The 14,451-nt window shown below is 45.2% G+C and overlaps 1 protein-coding gene across 1 annotated transcript; it reads right to left on the bottom strand.

Moving 5' to 3' along the window:
* Positions 1–204: 204 nt before the first annotated feature.
* On the bottom strand, positions 205–9,859 carry lrp12 (LDL receptor related protein 12). Its single transcript, XM_022747208.1, has 11 exons — positions 8,947–9,859; positions 8,448–8,504; positions 8,208–8,343; positions 7,496–7,698; positions 6,900–7,147; positions 6,338–6,487; positions 6,031–6,252; positions 5,233–5,499; positions 4,874–5,076; positions 4,649–4,781; positions 205–4,090 (listed from the first exon to the last, which is right to left on the bottom strand). Exons 1-11 carry the CDS (start codon positions 9,011–9,013, stop codon positions 3,149–3,151), a joined length of 2,628 nt encoding a protein of 875 aa, XP_022602929.1. The 5' UTR covers positions 9,014–9,859; the 3' UTR covers positions 205–3,148.
* Between the last annotated feature and the right edge of the window lie 4,592 nt (positions 9,860–14,451).

Raw genomic sequence — 14,451 nt, 5'->3', positions numbered from 1 at the left:
AAACTGATTTAGGGCAAAACACTTTAAACTCACCGCATGTCCTTCAGAGGATCTGGAGCACAAACAAGACCTGATCAGGTCATGTCTGTACTAGCAGAGGAAAGCAGATCTCTGTCATTATATGAGGTCACTGTTCACATTTAAGTAAAACTAAAAATAAAATGTGACAGAAAATAAAAATCAAGTAGAAAAGAGAGTCAAGACTTTAATGTGAACTTTTAATCTTAGTGCAGTTTAACAGTTTTAACTTTACAGACTCAAAGAAAAACTAACACCAAACAACTTGAATCATGCAGGTCAGAAAAACAACTACACAACAGCAAAGTAACAATAATAACACAGTCATATTAATAATAATAATAATAAATATACACAGTCACACTCACACGAGGTCAGCTGAGATCTGAGTACCAAAAACTGTAACAAAGATCATAAATACAGACAGGTCAGTTTGAATGGCTTCAGTCTGAGAAGGGAGGAGGGGGAGGGTGAGGACCTCAGAGTCCAGACTGGATCTGGTTCTGTTGTTCTGGTTCTGATCCTTCATCCAGACTCCTCCAAAGTCTATTATAACTTTGACTCATTTATGTTGAATAATAAATGTAAACAAGTCGTGACCTTTGACTTTTCAAACATAAAAACGTCCTCTCTTTATGGAATAATCTCGATTATTTTAAGATCATCAGATCTAGAACGTTCTCTGTAACAGGATCAAGAAAACTCCTGGACCTGTACAACCAACAGCTCTAGACCTCTGTCTTGGAGAACAGTCAATCTAGATCCTTGCCTTCCCTTTAGAACCAGTCAAAAACCTGAACAGGTAGAAACATCAAACAACAGGGGGAACCAAATAGGAACCTGAACCGACAGCACAGAAGACTGCAGGGACCGCTACAATTGACATGAACAGGATCACATGACTGATAGAGGTAGCCCAGCTAACGCCAACATCAGCTGTCTGTGGGACCAGCTCACTGATATCAATAGTGTCAGTGGTACCAATGATGTGGTTTGAAATGTTTTATAAAGTATAGGACTGATTAGTGAAAATTACATTTGTGATGTTCTTCATGAACTAATACAGAAGAGGGGACAGGATGTTAAACCAGAACATGTAGTAGATTTTCTAGTTTGTAGTACATGTATATCTTTGAGCTCCAGCTGATCATGACATCTGAAACGCACCACATGATTTTTCAAAGCTGTAGCTGATCAATAATCAGGTGTGGAGCCGTCAGCAGGAAGGTGCTCACTGACATCTGCAGGTGGTTGCTTAGCAATTGCTATAGTGATCAAGTATTGATTCACCTGATTGACTAATGTTCATCTCATCCTGTACCTCCTCAACGCTCTTCAATGGAAACTGAACAAAATTATATAGTGTGGTATATATATGTATGGTACATTACAGTGTCAGTATCTCAGGGTTAAAACGAGTGAAAGCTCAGAAGAACCATTGAGTTGAGATTTTTGAGTCTTAAACCCTCATGAGTCTGGATTTCATGTGCTCTGGACTGAGAACCAGGTCTAGAATTTCAGAGCAGGATTGAGTAATTCCTGCAAATCTAGTATTTATAATTCCTGCCCACGTTCAGTGACATCTGATAGTGATCAGTCAACACCTGCACTGCTGCAGAATGAGACTCCACCCTGGACAACACTCCCCCTCTTTAGGCCATGAGCCTTCTCACAGGTCAGTGTGATCAATGTCAATGTTCGTCCTCAGACAAGTAACGTCACTGAGGTGAGGCAGTGGTCTCAGACTAACTGGCTCAGACCGTATCTGTAGGTCAAGCTTAACAACAGTGAAATGAGTGGTTTGTGAAATGTACGATGCTGAGCCTTTTACCAGCCACTACTCTGAATAGAAAGCGTGAGGCAGATCCAGCTGTGATGTCATGCGGTGTCATGTGAACGTGGTTTCATCACAAAATAGGATAAAAACGAAAATCATAATTTCACAGAGTAAAAAAACCTCACCTATCTGATGATGGTTTCAGAGCCTGGCCCTCCTCAGGACCAGTTTGATTTTTTATAAAGTTATTAAGAGGACAGATGAAGTTGAGGAGTCAGAGAACAGGGACAGAACAGAGCATGGAGAAAAGAGAAGAGGGACCACCAAGAGACAGACTGAGGACAGTGATCCAGCTCAGAGAGATGACCACTTCGGGAGGAGGAGGAGGAAGAGAGATGTAGCTCAGAGAAGAGCGATGAAATTCAGTTTAGGTAAGAACAGCACAAAGTGAGACCTGTAGTTAAACTCACAACTACTACACCTGGGGGGGGAATCACCTCGGTGTAGTAGCACCTGGCAACTATCTTTGGCTACCTCCATCGGTCATATGATGTTATTCTAAGCATTTCCTTTAAAGGGGGGCAGGAGTCCAGCACATCGACAGTTCAGAGGCAGACAAGGTTCCTGGATCAATGATCAGGGAATCTTCACTTTGCTCAGTCAGGACTCAGTTTGTAGTCGTACCAGTCATTGTTCAGGAAGTCGTACCAACGAGCAGGACGTCCGCCTGCGAGGAGGAGGGGAGCATTTTAAGGGACGGACCAGGGGAACAACATGGGAGAGTTTTCATACCAACATCAGTATCCAATCAGTGACATCACTCCCCTCAGTCTCTGATTGGTTATCTCCTACATAACTCAAGGCCAAAACCTGCTGAGCACTAACTTTTAGTCCAACTAACATGCTAACAGGTTTTAAATTACAGCGAACTGTTGTCCAGTCGGAAGTGTTAGCATGTTGGCTAGCTGTTGTCCAGTCTGAAGTGTTAGCATGTTGGCTAGCTGTCGCCCAGCATAAAGTGTTAGCATGTTGGCTAACTGTTGTCTAGTCTTAAGTGTTAGCATGTTGGCTAGCAGTCGTCCAGTCTGAAGTGGTAGCATGTTGGCTAGCAGTTGTCTACTCTGAAGTCTTAGCATGTTGGCTAGCTGTCTAAAATTTGAAATGTAGGGGCCAGGGCAGTATTATTGTTAGCCAGTCAGTTAGCATGTTAGCTAACTGGAGGTGTAGGGGCAGGATAGTCTTAACAGTGTAAGTCGTGTCAGCTAGCATGTTAGCTAACTTTAGATGTTGGGTCAGGGTAGTATTCGTACTATTAGTGTGTCGGTTAGCATGTAAGCCCTGCAGGTTAGCCTGTTAGCAGAGCAGCAGCAGCTCATCGTCACTGCTCTCTGTCTTGCCCGTGGCCTCCAGACAGGCATCTGGGATCTGTGCTGTGTGGACCATCCCGCAGTGTTCACATGGGCCATCCCGCCCTCCTCGACCACTGTTTCCTCTGTGATGGCGGGGTGCGTGGCCTGCAGTGGAGGAGGGGTGTGGCTCCAGCAGTGGTTGTTGGACATCACTGATCAATGAGGAAGAGTCAGAGTCGGACACAGGGATCAGAAGCTCCACATCTTCTTCTTCATCTCTGCTCCCTCGTCGCTCTGCAGCTTCGGGCCCGCTTCTTCCTGTCTCCAGTTGGCGGAGTGGGCTGTGATTGGTCCAGGTCTGGTTCTGCTGGTTCTGACTGGTTCTGGTCAGGTTCCTCGCAAGACGGTGCAGGTTCTGGGCCAGACGATGCAAGGCAGAGGTGGGCAGGGCCTGGAGCTCTGAGGCATCACTGTGACATTCAGGATCTGGATTGGATGTTGCCATGGTGATGGGGCTGGAAGGGGGCGGGGCATCCCTGGGCCGGTCGCGGCATCGATCTCGGCCTGGTGTTGGGGTCATAGAGGTTGCAGACGTCGTCACTGATACGACAGCCTCCACAGCAGTGGAAGGTGGGGTTTTCTGGGGGAGCGGGGCAACAGGCCCACCCATTGCGCCCACGCCTCGCTCCCTCCCCCGCTCCCCCTCTGTATCTGTGTCGTCAGAGTCCGGAGAGAGTAGGTCTGAACCAGAACTCCCAGTGCTCCCAGTGCCAGCACTGTCCTCCAGGTCTGCAGAGACCAGAGCCAAAGAACCGGACCGTCGTGACCGCGAGAAGGTGAAGAGTCGGCGCCACAGGTTGCTATGACGACTGGAGGAAGGGAGTCTGAGGGAGGTAAAACCAAGCTGAGAACGGACAGCCAGACGGAGGTTTTCCAGGACAGATGCCTGAGGACAGAGAGACAGCAGAATGAAAATAAAATCATCAGACCACATCATCCAGTGTCCCAGCAGAGAGCAGTGGTGGAGTAATACATCAACAACTGTCCACAACATGAAGGAGACATTTTGGAGATGGAGTCTGAGTGAGGCAGAAACTCCACATGTGATAGACCACCCTTGCTTCACTGCCATCTTTAAGTACACAGTAAAGTCGTTCATTCTAGATACAGTGTTTGGGTCAAAGACATAGATCACAGACCGTCCAATGAGAGTACCTGTAGGACGGAAACAGAACTACACAGAAGGAGTGTTTTCCTCCACTGTTGCAATAAGTTCAAGGAGAAAAGGTTGTTTTAGTGAAATTAGAGTTACAGTTATGTTATAAATGCATGTGTGACTGGTGGTTAAATCACCCAAACACAACGCAACACTGAGTAAATGAATTCAGACAAACATTACAAAAGACAGGGGACTAACTGAAGGTGGAAGGAGACAGGAGTTATCTGTCTTTAACATTCAAAACCACTGTTTAAGTCTGCAGAGAGAAAGACTTTGTGTCACTACCTGGCTCCCAGAGCACACTGGGAAATCCTCCACAGGTGGGATCAGTCCCTGGGCGATGAGCTGACCATAAGAGGGTGGGGCTTCCCGCCTCAGTAGTTCCGCCTCCACTCTGGACAGCTGGGTCTCAAAAGACCTGCAATGACCAATCACAGAGCTGGAATCATCAGAGCCATCAGAGGTAACAGATAAAGGTCTCTGAGGACATAGGTGTCCCTCCATCCTCACCTGCGTTCGAACATGCGCAGTGAGTAGAGTTTACAGGTGCAGCCGAGGGCGATGACCAAAAGGAGGCCACAGATGAGGCTGCCGATAACAGCGGCAGTAATGACTCTGGTGGGAACAATGACAGGACAACTCTCCTCATCGCTACCATCACCACAGTCGTCCTGAGCATCACAGACCCACGACTCAAACACACAGCGATTATTCTGCAGAGGGTAGAGGTTAGAGGTCAGAGGTCAAACTGATGTTAAATGACAGAAAGTACATGTTTCATCTGAAGCTCAGCTCAGAGACTGCTTCCTGTTCTGGTCTCTGTTTTGGTCCCTGAACATTGTTTCTTTCCTTGGTTCTGGTTTTGGTACCTTGCAGTGGAAGTTCCCAGGCTGGCAGAAAAAGCAGTTCTTTTCATCAGAACCATTGGGGCAGCGGTTCTGATAGTTGCATCGGTCCGATCGAGGGTAACACGCTCCGTTTCTGGAGCAGGGGAACTCGTCCTCCTGACACGAGGAACAATTCACCTCATCCCGACCGTTGGGGCAGTGCCAGTATCCATCACACCGCTGCTGCTCAGTGTAACAGCCCCAGTTCCCCCCACAGGGAACCTCCCAGGGCAGGCAGAACCCATCCACCTTAAGAACATGGAGAAAGAGATAGGTTAAACAGAACCCATCCACATTAACAATTTATTAAGAACCGCAAGTAAAGGTTAAATAGATCCAACTTATATTAAAAACAGAACCACAGAAACCATCCAGATTACAAATAAAAGAACTATGGGGGCGACCCAATAGCCCAGTAGTTAGGGTGCCTACCACAAAAACCCTGAGACTGTTTGCTGCTGGTCCTAATCTCTTTCCTCACATTTCTCTTCTCTCTCTGCTGTTGCTATCAAATAGAGGCATAAAATACCAAAAAAAACCAAAAACAAAAACAAACAAAAAAACAACAACATAAAGAACCATGACACAGGTCAAAAACAATGGTAGACCTACGTTTAACAGGACCTGGTCACCAAAAAATACAGAGGGAGCTATAAAAACAGGTTTTATCAGAATCCACTGATCTTAGAAATTCATGAAGAACCATAAAGACAGACTGAGCAGGTTGTCCACCTCCAAAATACAGTGACAGGTTAATCAGGGTTAACAAATCAAACACACCTGGTAGGTGACGTTGAATCCTCTGGCAGCGTTGATCTTGTCCGCATAGAAGTGAACTCGGAGCTGACCAGATGATGAAACCACAGCAACCGGCGCTCTTGAGTCAAAGGCAGTCAGCACCCTGAGGAGACGGCGAGGGTTCTCCTCTAGACCGTCATAGACCTTCACGTAGTCACCGTAACCCGTCCCATCCAGTTTAAAGTCAGTGAACCTCAGAATGACCTGCAGGACCAAAATGGAGGGAGTCAGTTAAACCTCAAGAGTGATTTAGGTAGGAATGTGTCATCAAGCTGAGGGTGGAGGTTACCTTTCTGTGATCTCCGGTGTCGATCAGCCAGGTGCAGTTACTTCCTGGAGGGTAGAAGTCGGGGTAGTTTGGAGAGCTGAAGGAGCCGTAGAAGTTCCTCAACCATTCTCCACAAGTGGGAACATCACAGTCAATCTCATCACCAAGATCCTGGAGAAAAATCACATATACACAACGATATCAACATGTACATGATGTTGAAACTGTTACCACCACGGCTGACCCAGCCTGAGAATACTAGTGGACAGTGAAGTCCATTTCTCTGGCTGAGGTCACTGAGGGACTCTAACCAGCTGTGGATTCAAAGTGATGTTGACCAAAAACAGGTATTCAAGTCATCTGGTGAAAACTTTTTTCACATCACAATACATATCCAACTTTCTGCACCTGCTGCAGTTTACAGGACTGTGATGACTCAGATGTTTAGCTAACTCTCGACTCAACGACAGACTGAATAAAGACACTCACTGATCTGAGCCCAGGACTGCTGCCATCAGCTACTGTGACACAGGGTCATGTTTGGTGCTAGGACCAGGTCAAGGCAATTGAACCTCTTAGTTACCTGGCAGTCGATGCTCCCGTCGCACCGCAGGCTGTGTGGAAGGCAGGTGTAGATGCGGGTGTAGCGGGACAGACATGGGAACTGGTTCAGGCTGCAGGGCTGGAAGGAGAAGGGAGAGTCCACACACAGCTCCTCATCTGAATTGTCACCACACTCATCCATGGAGTTACAGCGCCACCAGTCTGGGATGCACTTCCCATTAGAGCAGTGGAACTGGTCTACGTCACAGCTGGATGCCTCTGGTTTACCTGTACCAAAGTGATATTTGTTATTCATTAGACGACTGGTAATGTGATAACAGTTCACTAAAACTGATGATGTTTTTGCCCTCTATCCTTCACCAGTCGTCTACGTCAGTAGAAGATCAGGTTTGATGGATCAGCTGAGAGTGTTTACATCAACTTCTAATCCAGAGTTACATCATCCCACCGCCGGCGTCTGCTCTGTCAACAACTGTTATGTAACAGCCTGAGGAGGTGCCAGCTCTGCTGATTACTCTGAGAACCACTGAGAACTCTGTGGATCAGCATCAGGAACCTGAAACTCCCACAGTAAAGCTGTTAGATTTAGAGGACCTGGAAGTCCTGCATCCTCACCAGTGATGTACGACAGTCTAAAGCCTTTTCCTGTCAGACTGTCATCAGAGTGGAAGTGGATCCAGACGTGATCCTGAGACGAGATGTAGGGTGGCGGCAGGGAGGACCCACAAACCCGCAGTCCATCAAGGCTCCTGTAGCTGCTGATGGACATCCAGTCTGAGGAGCAACGATGGGAACCCTGCAGCTCAAAGTCCTGGAAACTACCGGAGGACAGAGGTGGAGACAAGTCAAGCCTAGGTCGGAACCCTGTGACCATGTGGCTGGTTCTGAACCCTCTGACCTCTACTCTGATTGGTTCTGAACCCTGTGACCCCTCCTCTGGTTGGTTCTGAACCCTCTGACCTCTACTCTGATTGGTTCTGAACCCTGTGACCCCTCCTCTGGTTGGTTCTGAACCCTGTGACTTCTCCTCTGGCTGATTCTGAATCCTGTGACCTCTGCTCTGGTTGTTTCTGAACCCTGTGACCTCTGCTCTGGCTGGTTCTGAACTCTGTGACTTCTCCTCCGGGTGGTTCTGAACACTGTGACCTCTCCTCAGTTTCTCTGAAACCATATTTATCTTTTCTGTTTTGTCAACAACAACAAACCTCCACCTCCATCCAATGGTTGTTCTTGGTAAAAAATGACTTTTTAATATTTATGCTGACTGGTGTGGACGTGGTGTGAGGACCATGTATGTAACCATGGAAAAAACCCATGTGCATGTTACCTGATGGTGATGGTGTCTCCGGGTCGGGCTCTGATGTTCCAGCTGCAGTTCAGTTTGGCCGGATACTGGAAGGGCCAGCCAGGGCTGGTGATGATACCACTGGACGCCCGCAGGAGCTCTGCGACGTCGCTGCAAGCTGCACACACAGAGACAGCTGTTAGTCTGACTGCACGTTTAGTTTGTGCTGATGGTTGTGTTTCATGTGTCTCTGATGTGTCGTCAGTGTGGTCGTGACCTCACCGCTAGAGATTCCTGATACATAGACGTTGTCGTTCCTTTGAGATGCAGCAATGCATCCTGGGGAGTGAGTACACACATGGTTAACAGCTGATGCTACATATCACTGCTCACTGAAGCTAAAAGCTGTTTTATTTACAGGGACATACAGTGTTATTAAAATACCACATTCATTGACATCCTATTGTGTCTAATTTATTAAGAAAAAACTGACCAACCAGCTTAAAAGAACCACTGCAGTTTTTAAACTAGAGTTCAGTCACCTGGTTACAATAATAAACTGAATTATTCAACATCATACACAAGAACTGCAATTTAATTGTCATTAACAGAGTGTTCACACAGTAAAAATGTGGTTGATTAAACCAGATTTAGAGCTGCAATGACTAGTTATATATAGCATTATAATGACACACAGACACACACATATATTCAACTAATCGTTGCAGCTCCACACCAGAGTCCAGGTTTGTAACAGTTGATTCAGAGTGAGTAAACTAACCTGACAGTATAAGCAGGTAGACGACACACGCTGAGCAGCTCTGCCTGCAGCCTGATGTGAGGGCCATAGTAACCCTGATATTTCCACCTGCTGCCGGCCTTTAGTGATGGCGATGATGATGGTCAGTGCACTGACAGCTGCATATCAGCCATACATTAGATACAACTCTGAAATATAATAAACTAAACACTGATCTGAGGCCTGTGTTACTGATTTTTCTGTTAGCTTAGCATCTGCCACACTCACAAACAGTAAAACCCTGAACAAACTGTCCTATCTACTATAGTCTACCTACTAACTAAGCTAACAGAGTTAACCTGCTCTCACATCATAAACTAACAGCTGCAGATGGAAACAAAGACATCTGACTCCCGCTAGCAACAGCTAACTTTAGCTCTGTTAGCTAAAAGAACCGAAGCATTAACGCGACATTTTGCCACAGGAACAAGCTCTGTGGTCTGTACACGGCAACACATGATGGAAACAGCCCGGGATATGTAAAATAACAACACATAGGCTAACAAGTTAGCTAACCACAACAACCAGCAGCTAACAGGATTAAATAAAGAGAGGCTAGCTCCCCATCTAACCTGCTACTTCCATAGAATTACACTAACCAGAAGCTAACAGCCAGAGCTCGGCTAGCGATACCAACATTAATAACACTGGACAATTAGCTGGAACATGCTAACGGGGCTAAGCGACGAGCTAGCCCGTCCTCCTCCACAACAGCAAGGACATAAAGCCCGGAGCGGGACAGCTAACCCAGAGCTAAACCGGGTTTATCAGAGCTAACCCGAGTTAACTAAGACAACCAGGTGAGAGGTTAGCGGCGCAAGCGTCGTTCCGTGTGTCGGTCTGACGACATCTTCACAGTCAGTGTTAGCTGTTAGCTTCGTGTCGGGCTGAACAACAACAGTCCGCAGGCAGCAGAAAGAGAGAGAGAGAGAGAGAGAGAGAGAGAGAGAGAGAGAGAGAGTGTGTGTGTGTGTGTGTGTGTGTGTGTGTGCGCACGTAATCCCGCCCCCTATGTGACGCAATGAACTTGTCATCAACATTTAATCTTTGTTTTTCAACTGTTTGGTCTTCACGTTTAACGATAGAAGAGATGTTTCAGAGGATATAATCACAATCACACATCACTGGAAACACTGTTGACATCTAATCGATATCTGATAATTGATTAGTCAATCAACAGAAAATTAATCAGCAACTATTTTAATTATCGATTAATCATTTGGAGACTTGGCTTTTGGCCTACATTGAAATAAAGTGAATATTTACTTACATGACAGTAAATATAATATTTTTGAGTTTTGGACAAAACAAGTTAAGATATGTTTGTAAACATCCAGACTAAGAATAAATTCTGTATTTATATCATCTGTGATATTTATGAATACTTACTCACTAATCTTTTCGTGTTCTCACAGATTTACAGATTGATTTTCACAGCACAGATCAAACATTACACCAACGTGATCCAGAAGACGTTTGTGTAAAATCTTTATTTGAATTGTAACTCAGCTCAGAAGTGTTGTTTTTTAACCATTACAAACACAAGGTATGTTCTCTGTTCTTTTTATATTTGTAAAACAGTACAATATTTTAGCCTAGCACACTGATAACAAAAGCCACAGTGTTCTGAGTCATGTGACACCCTGTTTACCCCCCCCCCCCCCCCCCCCCCAATTAAAATGTGTTTTTGGTGATTAGATTGCAGTTGGTTTATAGCACATGACCACGTGAAGGTACAGGTGTAAGTGCACTCTAAATGCACTGAGAATGAATTGTGATGCAATTGGCCAAACCACCTCTGGAGGTGGTCGGAGACAGACTGTGACCACACTGAACACAAGTTTTTCAATGACTTCCTGATGACTTCCAGACATCCATGTGTGACCCAGGACATGTTCAGATGTGTGAATTGAACATGTGAACCAGTCATGCGATGTTTTAATAACAATATGCACATCTGTCGTTTCAGTGTTCAGCTGTCCTATTGTTCCAACACCCCACTTCCCACAAAACCCCCACAACCCTCCCAACTACACACACACACACCATCTGCTGCAGTTAGGTCGACCCCTCCACCCCCTACCACCATAACAAATGGTCCACATGCAGCAGAATAAGAACTGATTCTAAAGATGTGTTTCTACCTGATCTGACCACACCTGGAGGCCCTGTTCAGACCTGGTGTTAACATCTGACCACTTTCTTTTCTCTCTCTCTCTCTCTCTCTCTCTCACACACACACACACACACACTCGCACTCGCACAGATTGACGACGGACCAGTCTGTCGAGTTGGTTAAAAACGAAAAACAAAACACATAGGTGTTTATTTGCATATAAAGCAAGGAAGTGAGATCTGATCACAAGTGGTCACTGTAGACGCATTTTGAAGCCAGGTGGGAACTGACGTACTTAGAGCTGACCGCCTGCGATTGGATCACTGAAGACACGTTAGGTGTTAGGTGTGAACAGGGCATCTGACCTTTACAGCCCTGATTCTGATTTCAAGTGATTCCATGTCGTGTGTCCAGTGATGTACACGAAACATCTGACCTGACATCTGGATAAAGAGGAAATGACTGTAATAAGTTTCCCAACAACTCTGTCTCCTGTCACTGATGAGGTTCCATCCTTTAGGAGACTTCATGAGTCCTTGAATAGGTTTGAAGAGTCCTTGAGAGGGGAGTCTTTGAGGTGAATATGATTCACAAGGATCAGGAGGTTTTGAGGGAGTTCCAGGGTTGGTTCAAAAAGGTGTTATGAGGGTTTCATGAAGAGGTTTCAGGTAAGGATGATATCAATGTCCAGTGACGTGCGGTGAGGTTCATGGCTGGTGAGGCACTGACTTCATCACTAGCGCCCTCTACCATGAGGCAGGAGAACTGCGTGCCTCACCCAGTGCGTCTTCGCAGCCGTTTTATGATTGCTCAGCACAAGAAACACGTACACACATACAGTTGTTGATAAAATACACTGTACATTATATACCTCAGCTAACTAAACTATGGAAATTTATAATATAATTCATATAGCAAAAGTGTTTGAACATTTTAATAGCGACATACAGAGAGATAGCAATACGGTCTCACTGCACAGCAGGCCAGCAGTTAGCCGAGTCATTGCGCAATCCATGGTGAGGCTCAGCTGGCTGCTGCCTCACCGCAAGTCTCTTCTCAGTATTTGAACGGTAAATGTCAAATTCAGCGATTTTGAATAAAAATAATCTAAAACTGGTGAAGTTAAATGGAAAATAACTTTATAGTATAATCACTGTATACATATAACAATTTAATTAATTTTTTTTCTTTTTACTTTTTTTTTCTTTCCATGATGGCAGGTGAGGCAGTGCCTCACCTGCCTCACCTGACTGCACGTCACTGTCAATGTCCTTATCTGACTCTGGAGAACACAGAACTGGGAACACAGGTTAAATATTTACCTCAGGACCTTCCATTGTTCTCCAACATGCTCCTCCACTTCTTCATCTCCTCCCACATCAACCGCCCATTCTTCCTCTTGTCTCTGGTCCAGATGTAGGTCAGAGAGGAACCACAGTGGCAATCTTCACTGAAGATCCTCTTCACAGTTTTACTCATGTCAGGAATCAGACTTTCTAATGCCGACGCTTTCTGCAGGATCTGATCTTCCAGCTGTTGGCGTTTTGAATACAGCTTTCTGTAACTGCAGAACACATGCTGTCGTTCCACCAGCAGGTTCTCCACCTCTGTCAGCTTCTCCTGCTGATCCTGCTCGATGTAGTCCTGATGAATCTTGACTGCCCCCTCCAGCTTCTCCACCTTCATCACCGACTGGTAGATCTTCCACACTACAAGAGAGAGAACAGGAAGAACCCAGGAGAATGAGAACCCACATCTGGTCCCTTTTTAGAGTCAATGATTTTATATTGTTACAGCCTCCACACTATGAGACAGAACAGTTTCTTAGAACCACAGTCCACAGGTTTAGGGCAACCTTCTGCCGGTCACCTGGAAAGTAAATCTACGTTCTGATGAGAAGAAGAACCAACATCATGTTTATTTTCTCTGACTTCTCTGCTTTGAGAGATTTTGTTCTCAGACTGATCACACGGGTTCTAATGGGTGCCGAGTCACTACAGGTACATTCCAAAACCTTTTCAGGTTCTAACGTGTTCCAACACAGCAATAGGTTTTAACTGGCACTGGAAGGTATTTCAGGTTCTAACTCAGGTTCTTATTATTTATATTATTGATTAAATTATTTAATGAAGGGTCACTGCGTGAGGCTGCAGGTTATATTCATATCTAAAGGTGCATTTATACAGAATTTATACCTGTAAATGCAGAATTTTATCATGTTGAAACCAGTGACTGTTGATAAAGATGGATGACATCTCCTCTTCCTCCCACTGTACAAACATGAAGCCAAAATATCCCAGAGACGAGCACTGCCATCCCATTCTAGTGACGTCATTTGGAGCCAGTCTGCTCAGTAATGATCAGGGGGTGGAGATATATGGTATCGATGTCCCGCCCATACACCCACAGTGGGTGATTAATCATGATGTCACACTCCTGTTTTATAGCATCAAGTAACTCATGTAAAGCAAAGTAATCAGTTAAATTAACACTTGAACATCAGTGTGATAAGAACGACCTTGAATGACAGAAACCATCTGTGGGAAAAAAAGTTTTAATGTGTAATTTGTTTTTTTTTAGTTTGGCCCCATGTCCCATCCCCTAACATAGAGGGGGAGGAGTTCATGATCTATACTGAAGCCAGCGACCAGGGGGCAATCATGATGTTTTAGCTTCACTTTTGGAAGCCGTGTCATCCATTTTTATTTACATCAATCTGTGAAGGTGAAACAAAGTCCTGAGAGCTGTGTCAGCGCATTCGTTTATTTGCAATAAGAGTTCTCCAGTCGAAGTCATCAGTTAAAACCAATATTTATTTGCTATTAGAGAATCAAAATCAGCATGTACATGGATCTCCTCCGATCTAAAAACCATAGTCTGCAAGCAGTTAGCTGTGGCCAACATCCCAGAAGAGAATGACTATCTTAGCAGTTACACAGAGTTTTGTATATATTTTTGTAACTATCTGATTGGTGAAAAGCTGGGGAGAGGCCATGGTTTAGACTCAGCTCTCCCTTCGTTGGTGCACAGGCTGGTCCCAGCCTCTTGGCACAGTGCCTCCTTCTTCTTATCTGTCCGCACCTGGAGAAAAACCTACTCTCCCTTTTCATGTACCCGCCACTTCGCCATGTTAGAAGTTATTGTTTACTTCAAGCAGCTGAGGTGGTCACATGACATCCTGTTCTTCTGGTGTCTCCCTATGTGTGCGTGACTGCCTTGAGTTTCATCCTAGCGCCCCCTAATGCATAGCAGCAGTAATCATCATAATATAAAAACAACACTCTCTTGCAATGTAATTATTTTTAACATTTCTCACAGATGCTGGGTTTTACTTACAGAAACCTGCTAAACATACAGCTCCACCTGCCAGG

This window comes from Seriola dumerili, unplaced genomic scaffold, assembly GCF_002260705.1.
Source record: "Seriola dumerili isolate Sdu_G_001 unplaced genomic scaffold, Sdu_1.0 BDQW01000110.1, whole genome shotgun sequence".
Taxonomy (NCBI): Eukaryota; Metazoa; Chordata; class Actinopteri; order Carangiformes; family Carangidae; genus Seriola; species Seriola dumerili.
Note: the sequence above shows the minus strand (reverse complement) of the source record. Positions and strands in the feature narration are given on the sequence as shown.

Excerpts from the sequence above, each read along its gene's own strand:
- lrp12 (XM_022747208.1), bottom strand. The coding sequence starts at position 9,013 with ATGGCCCTCACATCAGGCTGCAGGCAGAGCTGCTCAGCGTGTGTCGTC. Across the intron at positions 8,505-8,946 it reads CTACCTGCTTATACTGTCAG|GATGCATTGCTGCATCTCAA; the intron begins GTTAGTTTACTC and ends CTCACTCCCCAG. Across the intron at positions 5,500-6,030 it reads GATTCAACGTCACCTACCAG|GTGGATGGGTTCTGCCTGCC; the intron begins GTGTGTTTGATT and ends CATGTTCTTAAG.